We start from the raw sequence: 23,711 nt of genomic DNA on the forward strand, positions 1-23,711 counted from the left end.
CTGGGCCTAAGGTTTTACTTTTTTGGGGGGGAAAAGCTACTGTGTATACATACTTATAAGAACTACATTTCACCCAGATTAAAATAAACTATAAATGACTTTACTAGTATGTTCCTTTCAGTTACAATAAGGTTTGGTTCACACATAAAAAAACTGATTCCAACTGTCAAACACTTACAGGACAGGAATACCTTTTTATGAGGCCGGGTGCACACATGGCAGAAACGCTTGCAGAGACAGAAACGCTGCGTTTTATTCAGCAATGTTAGTCTATGGGACGCAGAAGGACAAGCGTTGCACTTGCGATTCACAGTAATGTTGCACAATATGCAGGCTGGCTGCCAGAACGCACATAAAGAAAGTCGATGGTAATGCATTGCGTTTCTGATGCGTTTTTTAATGCGTTTTTAATTAAAAAGTAAAGATCTCTGTTGTGTTTCCACTTCCTGTTGTCTTCCTAATGATTTGCATAAATTAAAAAAAAAAGCATACAAAATGCATATGCGTTACATTACCTAACTGCAAACGCATGAAATGCATGCAAATCGCATGACAAACGCATGGATAACGCATCTGCGTAAAGAAACGCAAACGCCCCAAAAACTCATTACCCTAACGCAAACGTACCAGCGGAAAACACTGGATTTTCACGCTATTCCATATGTGAGCCCAGCCTGAGTTTTCTATGGCTTCGTTAACACATGAATCTCTATATTTCCGGTCTAGTCCAGCCCTATCAGTTTTGCATCCATTTTGTATGAGCTTTCTATGGCTTGATTCACACATAAGAGGTGTACATTTCCGGTCCAGTCCTGTCAGTTTTATATTTATTATTATTATTATTTAGTATTTATATAGCGCCGACATATTACGCAGCGCTGTACAGTGTATATACATATTGTCTTGTCACTAACTGTCCCTCATAGGAGCTCACAATCTAATCCCTACCATTGCCATATGTCTATATTATGTAGTGTAAGTACTGTAGTCTAGGGCCAATTTTAGAGGGAGTCAATTAACGTATCCGTATGTTTTTGGAATGTGGGAGGAAACCAGAGTGCCCGGAGGAAACCCACGCAGACACGGAGAGAACATACAAACTCTTTGCAGATAGTGCCCTGGCTGGGATTCGAACCAGGGACCCAGCGCTGCAAGGCGAGAGAGCTAACCACTACGCCACCGTGCTGCCCACCACTACGCCACCGTGCTGCTTTATATCAGATTTGTGTCCGTTTTCTATGGGTGTATTCACTCATAAAAGGTGTACAGTTCCAATACTGTCAGGTAAAACTGATACAAAACTGAAAGGACAGGACTGGATCAGAAATGTACAGATTTATGTGTGAATCAAGCTTAAAGGACTTACGAGGTGAAAATTAAACTTCTGAGAAAAACAATTATATCTATCCTACTTCTCCTAAAAATGACTTTTTAAAATATCCCACAGTTTTATTTTATATTTAAATCTAGTTTTTAAGTTTTTATTGTTTCATTGTCTCTGCTCAATGACACCTTCATTGGAGTATGCCAGAGCTCAAATCTATGAATTATTGACCCTTTTTATCTCTTTTCTGCTCTCAAAAGCCATTTATTGACAGAAAAATGTTTTATGGCTGTAATTACTTATCAGTGAGGTTTATGCTATAGTCTGACCCGGTCCCGACCCAGACAGAAATTGTCACTTGCATACTTGATGTTTAACTTTTATAGGCAGAGAAAGAAAAAAAGGAACACAGCATGGTTATTTGTGTGCTCGGCACTGTACATACGCATGTCTATCTCATCATGTCATATGTCACCTCGTAAGTCCTTTAAGCAGTAAAAACCTTGCAGATCTGACCGGTTTTTCACTTGTCCATCTGCTCTTGGAGGGTTCTCAGGGTTTCTTTTATTTTCAAAAGCACTTTGAGCGGCAGTTGCTCATTCCTACTGCCATCACAGTGTGTAAATGAGTTGGCTGGTCAGGCATTTTTTCTATTGATCCTTTCCAGGGATTGCATTTGTTTAGAATGGAGGACATACAGAGAATAGAGATGAGCGTCATGACTTAATTACGATTTCGCGAAATTTCGCGTAATTAGTGTAATTACGATTATGGACGTAAGTACATAATCGTAATGAAGAAGGATTTCGCGAAATTCCGAGTAAGCGTAATTTTCGCGTAATTTTCGCATTACAGTGGGCATCGCGAAATTACGTTTGCCTTGCATGCAACTGTTTGTAAGCGTAGTTACATAACGTAATTTTGCGATAGTTCATATTACTGTAAGCGTTAATTTTTCGCATCGTTTTCGCGTTACGGAATGCTATTTCGCATATAAAATTCGCCATGGAGTGATATTTCGCATCAAAATTCGCCATACAGACGAAAATGCCTTTGGCGAAAATTCGCGAGCAACCCTGCTAACAAGTAATTACGAAATTCGCGAAATTACGAAGAAATGCGAAATTACGTTATGGTTTAACGCAAAATTACGTTATGAATGAAACGCGAAATTACGCGTTGAAAATTACGCTTACGGTATTTTCAATTACGATTTTAATGGCAATTACGCTACCATAATTTCGCATCGTAATAGCAAATTTCGCATGCGTAATTATAGTAACGCGAAATTTCGAAAATTTCGGCTCAACACTAACAGAGAATCCCACGTGAGCAAATGGACTAATCCAAAACTTGTCAGAACTTTACTGCCTTATATGCAAAGTGGGTCCTCCCTTCCCGCCACCCAATCTACATGAATGGATAAGGGGATAATATCTCTGTGGATGTGGGGAGGTTCAGGCTACACTATTTTCTTTATTCTGAAAAAAAAAAGTTAGATATTAATGTAAAGTTTATTTGAGGTTGCAGTGACATTTTATAGACATTTATTTTTTTCCTGACAATAGCCTTGTTTACAAAACAGCATCGCTAGCTACTTTCCGATAGTTACCTCAGTCTTTGCTTGGGGCACAAAAGCCTGTAGCAATGGCTGGGGAATAGTTAGTTAATTCCAAAAGTGTCATTGTGGGTCGCCGTTGTGCGTCTTTTCTTCATTAACACTCAATCAGTATTTTTTCCCGATCACGTCATCTCTGCTTGATCTCTGCTTAATGCAGTATTCATAAATCAGGCCCTCTGTGTTCTGCAGGCCTGGCCTGCCTAGGCGTCTTTCTGTTCACTCTGTGGGTGAAAGTGGACTCTGACCTGGCAGCCTTGGATTATTCTCTCCACCGGCAGCAGAAGAGGCTGTGGGAACACCATAGGCAAACGCAGGGGGGTATTACAGCTGCCCAGTATCCCCCCTCAGACTAGGGCCGGTGCAGTGTCTGGGCATAGGCATAAATTGAGACACCAGAATATCTACAGGTATCCTGCAGCTCACAGCACCGCCCCTTTCTTTCCTTGCTACAGTTGACTTTGAAAGCAGCAGCAGCGTGTGTACAGAGCATGGAGCAGCAGTGTGTGTACACAGCATGGAGCAGCAGTGTGTGTACAGAGCATGCAGCAGCATTGTGTGTACAGAGCATGCAGCAGCATTGTGTGTACACAGCATGGAGCAGCAGTGTGTGTACAGAGCATGCAGCAGCGTGTGTACAGAGCATGGAGCAGCAGCGTGTGTACAGAGCATGGAGCAGCAGCGTGTACAGAGCATGGAGCAGCAGCGTGTAAAGAGCATGGAGCAGCAGCGTGTGTATAGAGCATGGAGCAGCAGTGTGTGTACAGAGCATGGAGCAGCAGTGTGTGTACAGAGCATGGAGCAGCAGCGTGTACAGAGCATGGAGCAGCAGCGTGTACAGAGCATGGAGCAGCAGCGTGTGTACAGAGCATGGAGCAGCAGCGTGTGTACAGAGCATGGAGCAGCAGCGTGTACAGAGCATGGAGCAGCAGCGTGTACAGAGCATGGAGCAGCAGCGTGTGTACAGAGCATGGAGCAGCAGTGTGTGCACAGAGCATGGAGCAGCAGTGTGTGTACAGAGCATGGAGCAGCAGTGTGTGTACAGAGCATGGAGCAGCAGTGTGTGTACAGAGCATGGAGCAGCAGTGTGTGTACAGAGCATGGAGCAGCAGTGTGTGTACAGAGCATGGAGCAGCAGTGTGTGTACAGAGCATGGAGCAGCAGTGTGTGTACAGAGCATGTAGCAGCAGTGTGTGAACAGAGCATGGAGCAGCAGTGTATGTACAGAGCATGGAGAAGCTCTGGGGAACTTAACAGAGTCGGGTATGAGCACAGCCCGGTGCCCTGCTGTGTGAATGCTTCACTTTCTCATTCATTAGCAATGTCGGCTGTCCTCATTATCTGTAGCCAAACTGCTCCTGATCGGTCCCATTGTCCATCAGTTGGTCAGACAGGAAATTGCATTATGTGTACCAAGCATGATGTCCTACAATATTGTTATACTGTATTGTGCGTGTGTGAGGCTGATCTTTCAGGAATCCCCCCCCCCCCCTTGAAAATCATGGGTTTGCCCCTTAACACTATGTAGAAATGTGGGTGGAAGCATGCAGGTAGGGGAGGAGTTTGAGAGTGAGGTTCTTGGGTGACATGTGATGCAATATTGAACAGAGTAAGCTAATAAACAATCTATACCCGGTGGCTATTGATCATTTTCTTCATCTGCTAGAGTATTTCCTCGCTTTAACTCATTAGCAACTTCAATAGAGCTTTCTTGTTTGAGATAAGTGCACTGCTTAGGACTTCAGTTGGCAGAATTCGTGCTGTAAATTCTTGGAATGATTTGATATCTCTCTACTGAGTAGAAAATATAGAAACTAAAAGCAGAAGTCTTCTGTTATTGTCTCACACTGCCCCCTATTGACAAATGACCATAAATACATAGTGCAGCAGTACTAATTAGAAGCAGGGAAATGTAGCAAAAAATATATGAAAAAAAAGTGGTTAGAATAAATTGGCCTGGAACACTTGCAAGCTTCTAAATAAATTGGCTGCTAAAGGGTTAAAGAGGAACTTAAAGGGGAACTGAAGTAAGAGGTATACGGAGGCTGCCATATTTATTTCCTTTTAAGCAATACCAGTTGCCTGGCAGCCCTGCTGATCCTCTGCCTCTAATACTATTAGCCATAGCCCCTGAACAAGCATGCAGCAGATCAGGTGTCAGATCTGACAAGACTAGCTGCATGCTTGTTTCTGGTGTTATTCAGATACTACTGCAGAGAAATAGACCAGCAGGGCTGACAGGCAACTGGTATTGATTAAAAGGTAATAAATATGGCAGCCGCCGTATACCTCTTACTTCAGTTCCCCTTTAAACCAATAATTGAACTTCATTCCAATGATACATCCTTTCCTATGAGAAATGTATACCTTTTCTCTAATAGATCATCAGGGAGGTCTGTATGGCTGATATTGTGGTGAAACCCCTCCCACAGTGTGATGTCATGACCAAGGTCCTGGCAGTTTGCTGTCTGAGAACCTCATTGCATTGCAGGAAATAACGTCTTTTTCCGACTGCCAGGCAAGCAGTATCTCCCTCTGTGCATAGAACTCACAGTAACGTATATTCCGTACAGAATAGATCACCTGGCAGAACTAAAGATGTCACTGCCAGTTATAAATTTCAGAATGTAAATCAGATAGAGGAAAGATTTTATACTGGGCAAACACCTAGTAAATAATCTATAAATTAATATAATAAATAATAAGCAATTTTATTTAATTTGTGATTTTCACTACAGTTCCGCTTTAAAGTGAGAAGTAAGGTGGGAGTGATAATAAGTGATAAAAGTGATAACAAAAACAAAAAACTCAAATAGATACAATACAGATCCTAAAAAGGAAGTTTTAACTATTATTATTATTTAGTATTTGCCGTATATACTCGAGTATAAGCTGACCTGAGTATAAGCTGACCCTCCAACGTTTACCTAAAAAAGCAGGGAAAAGGATTGACTTGAGTATAAGCCGGGGGTAGGAAATACAGAAGCTGTAAATACTCTCCACCGTACTCCCATTACGCCACCGTGCTATAAGGCAAACACATTGAAACTATGTCAAAGTTTCATTATCTGGGCAGCCTGGTAACAGTGGATGGTAGTGCCAGTGTTGATGCCCGAAACCGTATTAGGAAGGCAAAAACAGCCTTGGTACAACTATATCCAATATAGAGATTCCATGATATCTATTTAAAAATGAAACTCTAAATATTCCAAGCAAGTGATGACCGTCCTTCTGTATGGCTGAGAGACATGGGAGGTGACAATAGAGATAGCAAGAAGCCTTCAAACCTTTGTAAATCACTGCCTTAGGAGAACACTTAAAGAACAACTGAAGCGAGAGAGATTTGGAGGCTGCCATATTTATTTCCTGTTAAGCAATATTAGTTGCCTGGCAGTCCTGCTGATGCTCTGCCTCTAATACTTTTAGCGATAGATCCTGAACAAGCATGTAGCAGACAAATGGATCAGCAGGACTGCCAGGCAACTGGTATTGCTTAAAAGGAAATAAATATGTCAGCCTCCATATACAGTGGGATGCGAAAGTTTGGGCAACCTTGTTAATTGTCATGATTTTCCCGTATAAATCGTTGGTTGTTATGATAAAAAATGTCAGTTAAATATATCATATAGGAGACACACACAGTGATATTTAAGAAGTGAAATGAAGTTTATTGGATTTGCAGAAAGTGGGCGGGTCGGGCATGCTGGCTACCTACTGGGCGGGGCACCTACCTGGCTAACCTATACTGTGGGTACCTATACCTGGTTATCTATACTGGGGGCACTTATAACTGGCTACCTATACTGGGGGCACTTATAACTGGCTACCTATACTTGGGGGGCACTTATAACTGGCTTCATATACAGGGGCACATATACCTGGCCACCTACCTACCTATACTGAGGGTGGTTTTTTTTTAATCGCACCGCAGCTATAAGGTGAGGTGCACATTGTTGGGTGCTGTGCAATCATTTCTATCCTCACAAGTTTTCTTTGGGCAGCAAAAAGTCTAGAACCGGCCCTGTGGGAGGGGGAAGCCTCTGGATCCCGAAGTAAATACCCCCCAAGGGGCTTCTTTTTTTTTTTGTTATAGTTCCTCTTTAATACTTAATGACGAGTTGTGAGAGAGCGAAAGAAGAACCAGTGGATTTACAGTTCAACTGAAGGAAGTGGGGATGGATTGGCCATCCTCTTCACAAGAATGACATTGAGAAAGTCGGTCAAATTCCAAAAGTAGAAGAAAAAGAGGGAGACCAAAAGCAACTGGGAGGAGTGGAAGAGTAAATGTGTGTAAAAGTGTGGAGGAGTAAATAAAAAAAAAAAGACAAACACTTATATAGCGCTTTTCTTCTGGCGGACTCAAAGCACCAGAGCTGCAGCCACTAGGACGCGCTCTATAGGCAGTAGCAGCAGTGTTAATTAGACTTGCCTAAGGTCTCCTGCTGAATAGGTGCTGGCTTACTGAACAGCCAGAGCCGAGATTCGAACCCTGGTCTCCCATGTCAGAGGCAGAGCCCTTAACCATTACACTATCCAGCCACTAAAGAATACAAGGACACCATGACCTGAGATCACACAGGACAAGAAATGCTGGAAAGCATTTAGGCCTCTTTTCCATGGGTGGCGAGCTGCTGGTTTATCAAGCCGTTCAGCTGCCCGTCTGGTGGACACAGCCGCCATTCAGCTGCAATTGCATGCAGCCAGATTGCAGCGTTCTGTACCATTGTGCGTGTCACGTTTGACCAGCAGCGGCTTACCTGTGGCGCAAAAGTCTCATGTCACATCTGCTTGGATGCAACTATATGGGAGGGCCACCCGTCCACCACCTGTCCTCTGCCTGTGCCGAGTGCTAGCGAGTGCCTGCTTAGTGGAAGGCAGCAGCGGAAAATAGGCCTTATTAGGGCCTTTTGCTTCAGTGGGAGACATAGGAATTAAAGGGAGACTTAAGGGAAAAAAATGAGTTTAACTTACCTGGGGCTTCTTGCAGCCCCCTGAAGGCAACCTGTGCCCACGATGCCGGTCCAAGTCTGTCCAGCTAGCAGCAGTGACCCCCGCAAAGGTGGCCTGATTGCACTCCCTCTGCTGGGAGTGCTCTGCGCATGCACAGTGGCGATTTCCGCATACTGCGCATGCACAGTACGCTCCCAGCATCGGGAATGAGATGAAAGGCGCATGGCTGGCCAGCCATGTGGAGGTCGCTGCTAGGGATGCTCATTCGGATCCTGCGGAAATGCAATTTCCGAAATTCCGAACGGAAATTGCATTTCCGCATCGGAATGCGGAAATCAGTAATGCAAGTGCCATAGGCGGATTTCCGCCGGAAATCGCGGAAATTTCCGCCGGAAATCGCGGAAATTCCACCAGACTTTAACATCGATTTTCTCAAAAACTATAAGGTCTTTTTGCAAACTTTTTTTGCATCTTGTTCACAAGATTCGGTTTAATAAACCCTGAAGATTTGGTGTTTCTAGGACTTAAGTAAGGTTTGCTATTAACCGCTAAAGTCGGCAGATTTTTACTGTAATGTAAAATGCAGAAAATCTGCATCTTCCTATTTTCTGCATTTTACATTACAGTAAAAATCCGCCGACTTTAGTGGTTAATAGCAAAGCCCCCGTAAGTCCTAGAAATTTCCAGATTTGGAAAAATCCAGATTTGCAGGGTTTATTAATCAGAATCTTCTGAACAAGATGCAAAAAAAAAGTTTTCAAAAAGACCTTATAGTTTTTGAGAAAATTGATGTTAAAGTCGGGCGGAATTTCCGTGATTTCCGGTGGAAATTCCGCATTGGAATGCGGAAATTGGTAGCGGTAAGCGGAATCTGTAATCGGTACATGACGGAATGCGGATTTACCGCGGAATCAGAAATTGGCATTCCGACCATCCCTAGTCGCTGCTGCTGGCTGGAAGGACTTGGATCAGCATCGTGGGTACAGGATGCCTTCAGGGGGCTACAAGAAGCCCTAGATAAGTTAAACTATTTTTGCTACACTTAAGCTTTCCTTTAGGTCAGAGTGACAAAAAGAACAAAAATGACCCAGGTACAATATGATTTTCTCTCAAAAAATACATACTGTAGTTGGGAGCTGAGAAGTATTATGGACAAATAAGCAAAATTCACCAAGCAGCTCGGGGTGGTCAGTAGTGATGCATTGTAGGAGACCACAGTCGCTCACTTAATGCTGAATTATCACAAATACCTTCTGTTTTAAGAAGGCAAACTACACTGAGCGTGGGCAAATAAGCAAAACCCACAGCACTTTCCTTTTGGCTGTATTCTGAGTCTGATGCATGCTGGGAAGTGAGACTGAGGGAAGGTTAGGTGTGAAACACACACAGCTGTTATCCTGGAGAGATGACAGATGCTGAATGTGTGATGCTTTGGGATTCATTCATGTGGACAGATATTCCCGCAGGGTCTGCTGCTACTTCCTGTGATCCCCTCGCCAGTCTCCTTGCCATATACAAACACCCAATTCATATTTTAACATGATAGCTGGTTATGTTACGGCTTAAAGAGACTCCGTAACAAAAATTGTATCCTGTTTTTTATCATCCTACAAGTTCCAAAAGCTATTCTAATGTGTTCTGGCTTACTGCAGCACTTTCTGCTATCACAGTCTCTGTAATAAATCAATGTATCTTTCCCCTCTCAGACTTGTCGGCCTGTGTATGGAAGGCTGCCAAGTTCTTCAGTGTTGTGGTTCTGCTATGAACTCCCCCTTCTAGGCCCCTCTCTGCACACTGCCTGTGTGTTATTTAGGATTAGAGCAGCTTCTCTCTTCTCTCTTATCTTTTACAAGCTGGATAAATCATCCTCTGAGCTGGCTGGGCTTTCACATACTGAGGAATTACAGACAAAGGCAAAGCTGTTTGCAGGAAGAAACGAGCAGCCTGAAACTTTAGTGCATGAGAACTGCAGGGGGAAAGAAACACACAAATGATCTCTTGAGATTCAAAAGGAAGGGTGTATACAGCCTGCTTGTGTATGTATGTATTTTCTATGTGTGGACATACTGTACATCAACCTACTTCCTGTTTTGGTGGCCATTTTGTTTGTTTATAAACAAACTTTTAAAAACTGTTTTTAACCACTTTTAATGTGGCGGGGAGCGGTGAAATTGTGACAGAGGGGAATAGGAGATGTCCCCTAACGCACTGGTATGTTTACTTTTGTGCGATTTTAACAATACAGATTCTCTTTAAGTTCCAGTAAATAAAGATTCAATAAGTGCTTTGTGTCTTGGCCATTGTTTTCTATACAGTGGAACCTTAATTTGCGAGTAGAATTCATTCCTGGAACATGCTTGTAATCCCAAGCACTCTAATATTAAACCAAATTTCCCTAAAAAATATCAAACCAAATTTCCCTAAAAGAATGAATGGAAACACAGAGGAATCGTTCCACAATCCAAAAAGACTTATAGAAGAATATTTATTACAAAGAACTGTACTGTGTAAAGTGAATATGTAAAAAAAGACTTTCACTATATTATAACCAACAGAATCATTGCTATCTGGTGGCTCTTCCCAACCTTTTTTTTTGTGTGGCTTTAATAAGGAACTTATCCAAATAACAGTTGGTTTTGCCTAGCTTTGAGGATTTCACAGAAATGTGACATTTTGCATTTTCTACACTTTATAGGCAAATGCAGGGGGGAGATTACAGCTGCCTAGAATAGACCAGTGTCTGGCGACAGGCACAAGTTCAGACACCAGAATATCTGCGGGCATCCTGCAGCTCAGAGCCCCGCCCCCTTTCTTTCTGGCTACAGTTGACTTTGGATAGAGCAGCAGCGTGTGTACAGAGCATGGAGCAGCAGCGTGTGTACAGAGCATGGAGCAGCAACATGTGTACAGATTGTGTGCAGTGCAGTGTGCAGGGAGCCTTACACATATAAAATTTGTACATACAAGTGTTAAAACATTAGAAAATTGTTGCATGTTTCAAAACGATAATGTGTATTAAAAAAAAACTTTAATGTTCTTATGTGGAAAACAATTTATCGGGTGCCCAAATTTCTGCGTTGGGTGCCGTATTAACAATACTTGCATTAACGCCTATGGGGCGCCCAAATCGCTCATTAGCCACTTGCACCCAAATTTCCTGCTACCCCATAGAGTTCAGCACTTTACATATGCAGTGACATCTTGTGGTTGCTTTAAGTAATCCTGTTGATACTTCCAACAATTTCTTCAGAATGACTAAAATGTGAACTGCCTGGGTAGGAATCATTTATTTATTTTTTTTGTCCTTCTAGGCTGGTCTTAAGAAGTTTGTGGAGTATGTACAGCATGGTTCTGCTGAGAAGGTGGCCCGATTGCTGGACAAAGGCCTAGACCCCAACTATCACGATTCAGAAACTGGAGGTAAAGAATGCTATGTTGTATAACGTATACATACAGTATAATACATGTATATTCTAATGTTTCACTCAGTGGTTGTTAGTCAAAACCACTGCCTTTATATTGCTCCATTGCACCAAATCCAGCTCAAATATTATAAATTGTTACAGCACCTACAACTTTAGTGGCTGGATAGTGCACTAGTTAAGGGCTCTGCCTCTGACACAGGAGACCTGGGTTAAAATCTTGGTTCAGTAAGCCAGCACCTATTCATTAAGGAGTTCTTTGGGCAGGACTCCTTAAAGAGAACCCGAGGTGTGTTTAAGGCCTCTTGCACACTGCAAGCAAATCAGATTCAGATTCAGATTTTTAATCTGTTTTTACATCCGATTCCGATTCCGATTTTTAATCTTAACTGCATGCTGCGTTTTTTGATCCGTTTTTCTGTTGAATGTATTCAAGGAAAATCGGAAACGGAATCGGAATCGGAATCGGAAAACGGATTTGCAGTGTGCAGGGAGCCTTAAGAATGTTATCTGCATACAGAGGCTGGATCTGCCTATACAGCCCAGCCTCTGTTGGTATCCCAAACCCCACTAAGGTCCCCCTGCACTCTGCAATCCCTCATAAATCACAGCCATGCTGTGAGGCTGTGTTTACATGTGTAGTGTCAGTCTCAGCTGCTCCCCCGCCTCCTGCATAGCTCCGGTCCATGCCCCCGTCCCTTCCCTCCAATCAGCAGGGAGGGAAGGGATGCAGGCGGGGACTGGAGTTCTGCAGGAGGCGGGGAGAGCAGCAGACTGACACTATAGAGATAAACACAGCCAGCTCTGACAAGCTGTTTGTCAGCAGCGTGGCTGTGATTTATGAGGGATTGCAGAGTGCAGGGGGACCTTAGGGGGGGTTTGTGATAGCAACAGAGGCTGGGCTGTATAGGCAGATGCAGCCTCTGTATGCAGATAATATTCTTCAAACCCACCTCGGGTTCTCTTTAACACTGCTACTGCCTACTGAGTGCGCTCTAGTGGCTGCCTTGCAAGTGCTTTGAGTCCGACAGGAGAAAAGCGCTATACAAATATAGAAATTATTATTGATCATTGTTGGCTGGCTGGTCACCTATATGTGTCCTTCAAGCTGCTTTCCTGCTACCCTGCCTCATAAAACCTCCATATAATGCCTGATGTCTGTGCCTCCAGCCCTGTTAAACTATTATGTCCGACAATGGCCCTTTCCAGTATAGACATAGTCCAACATAGGATAAATGGTTGCCACTAGGTGGCACTGTTGCTAGATAAAATCCAGCACAGCATCATCCTCTTCAGATAAAAGTGTCGGACTAAGTCCGATGTGACCCCGCTTCTTCATGTTGGGTCAGAGGCGGAGACTCCCCCGAATGGTAGTGGCTGCAGCACTTTCATGATCACCCATGTCACCCCCATGAAAAAAAAGTAAGTGCTGGGGTGCATAGATGATTGAGAAAATGGATTGTACAGTGTTAAATGAAAACTGTGTTGCATTGCTTCTGTACATCAAACCTTAGCAGTGAAAAAAAGAGTTCCTGTGTTACTTGTAAACATAATTTACATATTCCTTAAAAGGAATTAGGTCAGGTGAAAATTAATTTGCTCATCAAGCGTTTGACAGCCTTTGTAAAAATGATTCAAAGTGTAAATCCACTCACTAATGAAAAAATAATGCTCACCACTGTAGTTATTGACTAAACTGTGCTACCCCGACAGCCTGCCGTGTTTTGGATTTGACCCTATCATGCGCTGGGTTAACTTCCTGACAGGAGATGGTGAGTGGAAATGATTGAATTGGGTGTGCTGGAAAAGGGCATCCCAGCTGAGGCAGGAAGATGACTTGGTGCACACTAAACAGTAAGTTTGAGTTCTGTGTACCCAAAACGATCCATATATGGAGGTTGGTTTTGGCATCCAACAGCACTGCTATTGGAAGGTGCTGAACAATGCATCTGAAATAGATGCTGAAACTAAACCAGAGTATCTGTATGTAGTCTTGGCCCCAACAAAATCAGCAGCAACTACGTTTAATTGGACCCATTTCAAGCTGCATACAGCGAGCATTAAATTTGCATGCCTCATTAGCGTATTGGGATATGGCCAATCACAGTCAGCCGCAACTGCATTTGATTGGCCCAATTTGAAGCTGCATAAAATGTGCATTCAGGGCCCTTTTCCACCAGCTGCACACCACTTCAAAAAGCGGATTGCAGCTATTTTGCCAAGTGCTAGAGCACTGTGATTTACATGTAAATCACGGTGCTCATTTCCCACTGTTGTGCACCGTTTTTCCCCGAGCGCAATCGCTGGCTTGTGCGATTCTCATCGCCATCACACTCTGTTACCGGCGGCTATTCAGTGCAATTGCGGGTAGTGGAAAAAGCAGCTTGCACGATCACAAACGCAGGCGATTGAGCTTGCGATCGCGCTTGCTTGTGAAAAAGGGCCCTCAATGTGCATGCAAACCAGAATAATTTGCATTTCATTGACCATCCCTGATGGAGTGATGGTGGGTTAGCATGCGATTTGGAAGGGCACCCTATTTGGCCAGTGAGAGGAATGGAGGCTGCCACAGTTCATTCTAAACAAACCAGTTGCCTGGGAGTCCTGCTGATCTCTTTGGCTCAAGTCAGAAACATCTGATCTGCATGCTTCTTCAGGGTCTATGACTAAAGGTATTAGAGGCAGATGCTCGACAGGACAGCCAGGCAATTTGTATTGTTTAAAAGGAAAAAAAAATGGCAGCCTCCATATCCCTCTCACTTCAGGTGTGCTTTAAAGGATACCCGAACTGAAATGTGACATGATGAGATAGACATGTGTATGTGCAGTGCCTAGCACACAAATACCTATGCTGTGTTCCTTTTTTTCTTTCTCTGCCTGAAAGAGGTAAATATCAGGTATGCAAGTGGCTGACTCAGTTCTGACTCAGACAGGAAGTGACTACAGTGTGACCCTCACTGATAAGAAATTCCAACTATAAAACACTTTCCTAGCAGAAAATGGCTTCTGAGAGTAAGAAAGAGATAACAATGGGAATGTCTTATCAGTGAGGGTCACACTGTAGTCACTTCCTGTCTGAGTCAGAACTGAGTCAGCCACTTACATACCTGATATTTAACTCTTTCAGACAGAGAAAGAAAAAAAGGAACACAGCATACTTATTTGTGTGCTAGGCACTGTACATACACATGTCTATCTCATTATGTCACATTTCAGTTCGGGTATCCTTTAAACAGGTGAGGGACCCTCTGAGCGGATTAGCGCCTTTGCCAGCAGAGCAGGAATCCACAGATCGTCATCTTAGTGCATTGCAAACCATACTTTGGACAGGCCAGTTGTCGCTAGTCTAGTTTAGGAGACCCAGCAGGAAACCTCATAGGGAACAGTTCTCCAATCACAGCACCATCCACAGCATGAAGCGTTGTGATTGGCAGAATAATATGGGCGTAGTTTACTACAACCTATCTGAAACCTAACAGTTCGGGAGGGTGATGTCCATCCAATCACGTTAGTGGAATTTCCCCATGAGGCTTCCTGCAGGGTACCCTAAACTAGACTGACGCAGGCCAGTCTGCTCAGCGCTGTATCTCAGTGTTATTTATGTAAATATTTCCTATTCTCAGTGAAGTGAATGATGTACTGGTGGGACAATAGTTAAATTAGGTAAAAGGAAGTAAAATTACCAGGATATTAAACTGACACGCTGGAAAACAAACATCTTTTTAATTAGACAGTAGAGGACATATCTGCAATGCAAGCATCCTGGTTTACCATACATAAATATGCATGAGACTCCTCTCATGTTTCACATAATGCCATTCATGCATACAGTAGTTGGCTGATTGCATTCACACTGGCCTCTGCTGCTGACTTATCAGCACGGATGCAGAGGAAACTGGAGAAAAACGGGATCAGTTGCTTGCCTAAAGTGGGTCTGAACTCTTGCACAGTACACAAGGAAAACAAAGAGAAATGTACCCTGTGTGTGTTTTAGAGAGAAGAGCCTTTCTACAGCGTTGGACTGGGAGGTGAAAAAGCTGAGGAAATCCACCTGCTGGCCAAGCAGCAGAAACCCTATGTTATCTCTCCTAATAGGAATCTGTAGCAAGTCTGTACTGTGAGCAGCAACACCTGATTACTGCTGCTTGGCCAGCAAGTGGATTTCTTCAGCTTTCCCACCTCCCAGTCCGACACCTCGGGCTCGATTCACAAAGCGGTGCTAACCCAGTTAGAGACTTTAGGCGTGATAACCATTGCACCACGCTGGTGAAAAGCCAGTTTAGGCGTGATAAGTTTAGGTGTGATAAGTTTAGGCATGCTAAGTTTAGATAAGTGTAGATAGCGTGCAAAGTCCCGCACGCAAAGCAGTGCCATTAAACTCTATGCGAAGTGCACCAGACTTTGCTAGCGCAAAACTTTTGATCAGCTGTGCACTGCAGTGCTAACCCAGTTAGTGCTTAAACTTATCATGCCTAAACTTATCACACCTAAACTTATCATGCCTAAACTTATCACACCTAAACTTATCACACCTAAACTTATCATGCCTAAACTGAGTTTAGGCATGATAAAGGGCTTTTCACCAGGGTGCTAACTGTTAGCACCGCTTTGTGAATCAGGCCCCTCCTGTCTAATTTCCCCTCATCTGTAAGTAATCACAAGCATAATGTGATCTCTCAGCTGAGCCAGCACAAAATTATGGCAGTCACAGCTAATACGTACACACAGGACGTTAACCCTTTGTCTGCTTCCATGAAAGCAGGAAGTGGACACTTGCAGAAGTTCTGTTAGCTGTAACAAAGAAATGTTTTTTACTATAAAGGTTACTATGCTGTTGCTTATTCTTTTAGAGCAAAGAGGAAGTTCTGAGTTCAGGTCCACTTTAAGTTGGCCATACACTGAACAATGTTTATGTTAAATTTCCAGCATTCAATCTCTCTATTGCCCCATGTTCGATCAGTGAATTTTGACCTAAAATTGATCGCATCTATTGATTGGTCGGGATGGTAAATTTCCATTGATTGGGACAGGAAGGGTAGTCAATCAATGGGCCGTAGTATTGCTTTTCATCGAATAGTGTAATGCAGCGGGTGATCAATTTTCAGTAGATTTCCTGCTGATCAGAGGGAGATGGTTTTGCCACATTGGGTGGCAATCGATTAGTGTATGGCTAGCTTAAATGGGAGCTTTAACCGAAGTTCGAACTTCATCCCAATCATTAGCCGATACACCTTTCCCACAAGTTATCTTAACCTTTTCTCAAATAGATCATCCAGGACATTAGTGTGGCTGATATTGTGGTGAAATCCCTCCCACAGTGTGATGTCATGACCGTGGTTCTGACAGTTTGCCGTCTGTTAACTTCGTTGCATTGTGGGAAATTACACCTTTTTCCAACTGCCAAGCAAGCAGTATCTCCCTCTGTGCATAGAACTCCCAGTAACAAACATTCTGTACACATCTCCTGGCAGAACTAAAAATGTCACCACCAGGGATACATTTCAGAATGTAAATTAGGGAGAGAGAGTGATGACTTTCAATGGGCAAATGCTGACTAAATAATCTATAAATGAATATTGAAAAAAATAAGCAATTTTTTCATTGTTATTTTCACTACAGTTCCTCTTTAACCACTTAATGACAATGTATCGTATTAAAACGTCATGTTTGAGCCTGTTAACGGCAATAGGACATTTTAATACGTTGCTCGTTCCCACTGCCTTCCACACGTGTGCACGCCGATCCCGCCGCCGTCTTCGTCGGGATTCCGTGTTCAGTGATTGGGGAAGAGGACCGAGCCGAGGTCCTCTACCCAACCGCAATGCCTGGAATGAATGTGTAAAGTAAAACTACACATACAGGCACATACATACATACACATTTATAAAATTAATAACTTACACTTCCAAGGCCTCGCCCCCCCCCAGAAAAAAAAACCACTTGTAAAAAAAAAAATCAGTTAAAAAAAACCAAAAAACTCAGCTTTTTTAATCTATATTTTATGAGGGAAAATTACTTTTACTTTACTACATAGGGCCTTGTAATTATGGACCGGACAACCCCCCCCCCCCACCCCAAAAAAAACCAACAGGAAAATAACACGTATATTTCAAAATAATATATTGTCGCCATACATTGTGATAGGGACATAATTTAACTGGTTTAACAATCGGGACAGCTGGGCAAAGTAAATGTGCCTGTTTATCCACAGGAGAACGTTTAATTCTACAACTATAATGTCCGAATACTGAAAAATAATGAATTTTTTCCATAATTTTCTTATATGGTGGGTTTTGGGGCCCTGGGGCACCTTGTCTAATAGCAATCAGTGTGCGAGAGCTGGAGTGGGAGGGATGGAGGGGCGTACTTTGGATTTCCACTGGCATAGCGAAGGAAGGAGCTCTGGGCCCCCCAAGCACTCCATACATAACAATTAATATGGCCAACTAAAACCTGCCAAGGACAACTACAGTGTCAGAGGTACAAGAACGGGATGGGGTACAGTTTGTTAATGATTACTACCATTCAAAGCATCTGTAGAAGTGAGTATTATAAGCACAGGACCAATAAAGAGCTAATAATGCAGTTGAAGGAGGGCCCTATAGGGCTCCTCTGGCCCAAGGGCCCCGATGCTGTCGCAACCCTTATTGCTACGCCACTGAGGATTTCCTTAGCAATACCAGTTGTCTAGCTATCCCGCTGATCCCTGTCTCTAATACAGGTGACATTTGAAAAAAATGAATATCATGCAAAAGTCCATTTATTTCAGTAATTCAACCTAAAAGGTGAAACTAATATATGAAATAGGAACTCTTTGCAGGTGTTTTGGATGAATTAGCTGATTAGAGTCTGACACTCTGAGCCGAGAATATGGAACCTTTTCACAATATTCTAATGGTCTGAGATTTTGATTTTGGGGTTTTCATAAGCTGTAAGCCATAATCATCAATATTATAACAAAGAAAGGCTTGAAATACCTCTCTCTGCATGTATTGAGTCTATTTCATATATTAGTTTCTCTTTTCAAGTTGGATTCCTGAAATAAACAGACTTTTGTACGATATTCCAATTTTCGAGTTTCACCTGTTTAATAATAGCCCCTGAACAAGCATGCAGCAGATCAGGGGTTTCTGACATACCGGTAATTGCCAGATCTGACAAGATAAGCTGCATGCTTGTTTCTTGTGTGATTCAGACACTACTGCAGCCTAATAGATCAGAAAGAGCTGCCAGGCAACTGATATTGTTTAAAAGGAAGTTAATATGGCAGCCTCCATATTCTTCCCACTTGTAGTTGTGAACATGCATTGACTAACAGGCTCCTGTATCTTGCCCACCCTTAGGTACAGTCCATACAGTGTATGGAAATGAACATACTGTATATGCTTTAAGTAACTGGTTGTAATGAATAGGAAGTACAGATTGGTCTGCTCATGATGAAATAATTGATGTATTACAACATTTTACTTTCATTCTCATATTTCTGATCGCTCAGGCCATTCTTTGCTGAAAATTGTATGGTTAGTGAGCACCTTTTGTCCTGCATAGGCACAAGGCCACAACTAGTACCAGTACCTTCTGGACACTTGAGTAGAGTTTTTATATAGTTACATGGTTAGTTTGGTTGAAAAAAAGACATCCGTCCATCAAGTTCATCCAGAACAAAAACACCAATCTGAAACTGCACATATCCCAGTTGATCCAGGGGAATGCCAAAAACCTTACAAGGCCTGCATCAACCTTACAAGGTTTGTGCCTCTCCACTTGCTTTAAAATGGTTGGTTGCCCCCTTTTGCACCCTTATGCAGTGGCTTGATAGTGTACTAGTTAAGGGCTCTGCCTCTGACACAAGAGACCAGGGTTTGACTCTTGACTCTTCTTCTTCAGTAAGCCAGTGAGGAGACCTTGGACAAGACTCCCTAACACTGATACTGTCTATAGAGTGCACCCTAGTAACTGGTGCTTTAAGTGCGCCAGAAGAAAAGCGTAATATAAATGTGCTGCACTATTTGGGCTCCAGTTATCTTTGTGTTTCGTTTTCAAGGCATCCAGCCACCCCCTCTTCACCACATGGGAGGGCCAGCAGCAGGGCCCAGGAACCAGTTTATGGAGGGATGCAGCGGCAGGCGAGGACAGTGCGTCTGGTTCCATGATTCCTTCTTTTGGGGGAAATATGTGAGGAGGGTTCACTCTCATTTTATTAGTCTAGTGTTAGTTCCTTGGAAACAAATAGCAACATGGAAATCACAGCTCCCAACTTCCCCTCTTTTGGCAGGACAGTCCCTCTTTGGGAACCCCCATACCTCTGTCCCTCTTTTTTTCTTATTTGTCCCTCTTTCAGGACTGAAATACAGATCTATGTAAATATATGTATTGTTTCTCCGGAGAATGTGTTTAATTGACTCTAAACTTTATTCCCATCCTTTTGATATATTTCTTATTTTGAAATGTGATAATGAACCAGGATAGAGAGGACCAGTGTGGTGTGAATTATAAAACAACACATTTTTCTTATGAACTCTTTATGGTAAGTGTGACTGAGGTTGTGGCAGGGGCGTGGTTAGGGGTGTGGCTTAAGTGTTTCTCTTTCTTATCTCAAAAAGTTGATAGGTATGTAGAAAAAAGTAACTACAGAAGGAATATTCCTTATGATTTGCTGATGTACTTACTGTTGTAGCATTGTCTGGCTGACACATCTTGTTTTATAGAGACACCGCTGACCCTGGCCTCGCAGCTCGAGGGAACTGTAGATGTGATAAGGATGCTGTGCCTTGGAGGTGCCCACATTGATTTCCGAGCCCGAGATGGCACCACGGCTCTGCACAAAGCTGTCTGTTCCCGAAACTACAATGCCCTCATGGTAAGATTCAATCTGAAGTGCTTTGTTTCTTCTGGAAGATAACATACTGTGGAGCTTGCTTTTTGCCGCACAGCTTGTCATTTGAGATCAGCAGAGGCTGCCCTTGTGACCTCCTTCTAACAATGCTTCCATCCTGGTTGAAATGTCTGTACTCCAGCTGGAAAGCATTTACTATCCCAAAACAAATACAGAAATAAGATGTTTGGATGTTTCAACACTCCCGATTTGCAGGTAGCTAGTAAATGGAGGCGTCCAATAAAAAATGAAATACTAAAAACTGCTTAAAAGGAGGTGCAGAAGGAAAGTTCATGTTCGCTCTACCCCCTAAATAGTCATCATACCAGTCGGTGCAGGATCTTGGTAGGCCAAGCCAATATGCATGTGCAAACAAACGGAGAATCACAGAACCAATCTGCCCTTAAACTCAATCTACACGATACGATTCTTTGTGCGATTCGATTACGATTCTACTTACGATCCGATTAAATCCGAAATGTCCGATCGGGATTCAATTGAATTCGATTTGCCATTGCAAAACAATGGCAAATCGAATTGAATCGAATCCCAATTGGACATGTCGAATTTAATCGAATCGTAAATCGAATCGTAATCAAATCGCACAAAGAATTGTATCGTGTAGATGGGGCTTAAGTCATAGTCCTTACTATGACCAAAGACACATTGTAGGCCCGACACGTGTCAGTTGATCCTGTGATTTTATTGCACGTTGTCTTGTGTTTTTTTCAATGGAGAACGGACATTTTTTCATCAGCCAAGTCTGGTCTGCGGATCCTCCTTTTATTTGCACATGCTTGAAAGGAGGTACTGTATTTTTTGGACTATAGACTCATTTTTTTCTCCCCCGAAAGTGGGGGGAAAAAGTCACTACATCTTATAGTCCAAATGCAGGGAGTTCCTGACTTGTGAACACCTGCCAATATGAACCTCCAACCCGCCTCAATGTCAGGGACTTCCTATACTGTGCCCATGCAGAGGAGGACACAGGGGGACAAACAGAGGACACAGGGGGGGCACAAAGGGGTGTAGAGGAGGACACAAGGGGGCATAGACGAGGACACAAGGACACAAGGGGGACACAGGAGGACTCAGGGAGACAAAAGAGGTATAAGGGGGCATGAGGTACAAAGGGGGCATAGAGGAGAACACAAGAGGGACAGAGGACGCAGGGAGAAACAAGAGATACAAGGGAGCATGAGGTACAAAGGGGGCATAATCCACAAGATGCGCCTTCACCATGGATGCACCAGGTTTGGTATATATTTGTCCCCTGGTTTTTGTCCTCTAAACTTAGGTGTGTCTTATGGTCAGGAGCGTCTTATAGTCTGAAAAATACGGAAACTATGAGCTTGCCTTCAAAGATAACAAGCATTTAAAGTTAAAATATTTTTAAAGATATAGACAAGAACAATGCTTTTTGTGGCCTGAAGCCACTTCCACATGCAAATAAACCCTGTCCAAAGGTGTATCTAGCTCTAAGCGCCTTCTGAGCTAGATTCAGCTTTGGACAAGGCTTATTTACCTAAGGAAGTTGCTTCAGGTCACAAAACTTGTTGTTTTTGCCCTTAGCAATAAATCTGTCTAAACTTTCAATGTTTGTTTTCAATGTAGCTTGTTGTTACCTTCCTTTTAAGCCATTTTAGTTTTTTATACTTTTATTGGACACCTCCAATTACCAGCTACATGTGTTTCCACTTTGTTTGAGGGGTCAGAAATGGTTGATTTTATGGTTTTTAAAATTCAAACAATTCAAAAATGTATTTTTGTTTTGGAGAAGCGACCACACCTGTAACTTAAAGAGAACCAGAGATGAAGCACCCTCTTGTATTTTACCTTATAAATCAGTGGGAACATGATAGTAAACACCTAATCTGCTCTTTGTTTCATTGTTCTCTGTTTAATCTGACTGTTATCACCTCTGCTAAGAATCCCCGACTGAGCATTCAGTCTGGTTTTGCTACGGAAAGATTATAGCTGGGTCTGTCTTCTCTGGTGTCTTTTCAAGCCCAAGCCTGCCCCCTTGTGGCTCTGCTATAATGACTCAGCTATAATTATTCCCTGCAAAGCCAGACTGAATGCTCAGTCCGGGATTCTTATCACAGCTGATAACAGACACTTTTAGCAGTGAGGATGAAACAGAGCATGGTAAGTGTTTTCTCTAATGTTCTTACTGATATATATGGTAAAATACACAAGGGTGCTTCGTCTCTGGTTCCCTTTAAAGGCCGAGTGGGGACGGTACTTGCGTATGTATATGTACACCGCCAGTGAGTTGGGCACAGGGTTAGCAGAATGATGGTGATTGAGCTACAATTACCGAGTTGTGGCAACTGGCGAGAATCTGCTTCCTGATCAGAAATGCTGATTTCCGATGGGAAAGGAAGGGAAGGTTAGTAGTTGGGGCCCCCTCACAGCTCTGGGCCCCCCTGCTGTTGCAGGGGCTGCTCCGCTGTAGTTATGCTCCTGGATGCACTGATGTAATTTATGCAAGAGAGATCCTCAAATTCCAGTTTTAAGCTCTGTTCCCACTTACTTCCGCATCACGTGCGGCCAGCGGGAGGGGACAGTATAATGTCCGCTCTGATGGCCCATAGTGATGCAGCTGGAGCCCGGGGCAGATATGCTCCCCCAAAGGCTATATGGGGTAGTGCATCCGCCTGGCCTGGGATTATCACAAGCTGCACAGAAGCGTGCTCCACTTACTGCAATAGATCCCGCGGATGCATTACAGAGTGACAGTTTGAACGGCTCCTATATATAACCTTTCTAGTTTACTGTAGTTATAGATGGATAGATAGATACCGTATATTCCAGCGTATAAGACGACTCGACGTATAAGACGACCCCTCAACATTTCCAGTTAAAATATAGAGTTTGGGATATACTCGCCATATAAGAGTACCGCTCTTCCAACGCACACCAAATAAAAATTAAAAAAACATCATATACTGGTGCTATGTATGAAGAGATACTGGTGCTGTACTGTATGTGGTACCCAGTATATAACAGTATACAGGAGATTGACTGATTGGATTGGTCAACTCTCCCTCTCTCAGCTCTCTTTGACTACCTGTTTATCAGAGCAGTATGAAAGAATAGATTGCGCTATGCCCATAAAACATGCCTCTTTAACACTTCTGGCCCACCCTTGTTATTGTATACTATTTATCTCGTTCTCTGCCTCTCAGATCTCATCTCGCACATGTGTGCCTGCGCCGCTTCTCTACAGTCCTCAGCAGCGAGATCTGAGAGGCAGTAACAGGATAGGGCGTATCACCCAGCATCAATGACACCCGGCGTATAAGACGACCCCTGACTTTTTAGAAGATTTTCTTAGGGTTAAAAAGTAGTCTTATACACCAGAATATTCAGTAGATAGATAGACAGAATTTATGTACACCATAGGACCCGTGACTCTCCACTTAGCAATAAGCGGAGAACGGACAAAAAAAAGCCCATTCTCCGCTCTAGTGGGAACAGAGCCTCAGACAGTCCTCGGATCAGCCAATCAAATCCCCT

At 43.1% G+C, this 23,711-nt stretch overlaps 1 protein-coding gene across 4 annotated transcripts in view; it reads left to right on the forward strand.

Annotated features, from left to right (window-relative positions):
- SHANK1 (SH3 and multiple ankyrin repeat domains 1) overlaps positions 1-23,711 on the forward strand; it is a 656,518-nt gene that overhangs the window by 299,761 nt on the left and 333,046 nt on the right. For all 4 annotated transcript variants that reach the window (XM_068241408.1, XM_068241411.1, XM_068241409.1 and 1 more), the window contains exons 5-6: positions 11,204-11,312; positions 20,023-20,174. In XM_068241408.1, coding sequence (XP_068097509.1) covers positions 11,204-11,312; positions 20,023-20,174 — 261 coding nt within the window. The remainder of the gene's footprint in view (positions 1-11,203; positions 11,313-20,022; positions 20,175-23,711) is intronic.

Source organism: Hyperolius riggenbachi, chromosome 6 (genome assembly GCF_040937935.1).
Source record: "Hyperolius riggenbachi isolate aHypRig1 chromosome 6, aHypRig1.pri, whole genome shotgun sequence".
Lineage (NCBI taxonomy): Eukaryota > Metazoa > Chordata > Amphibia > Anura > Hyperoliidae > Hyperolius > Hyperolius riggenbachi.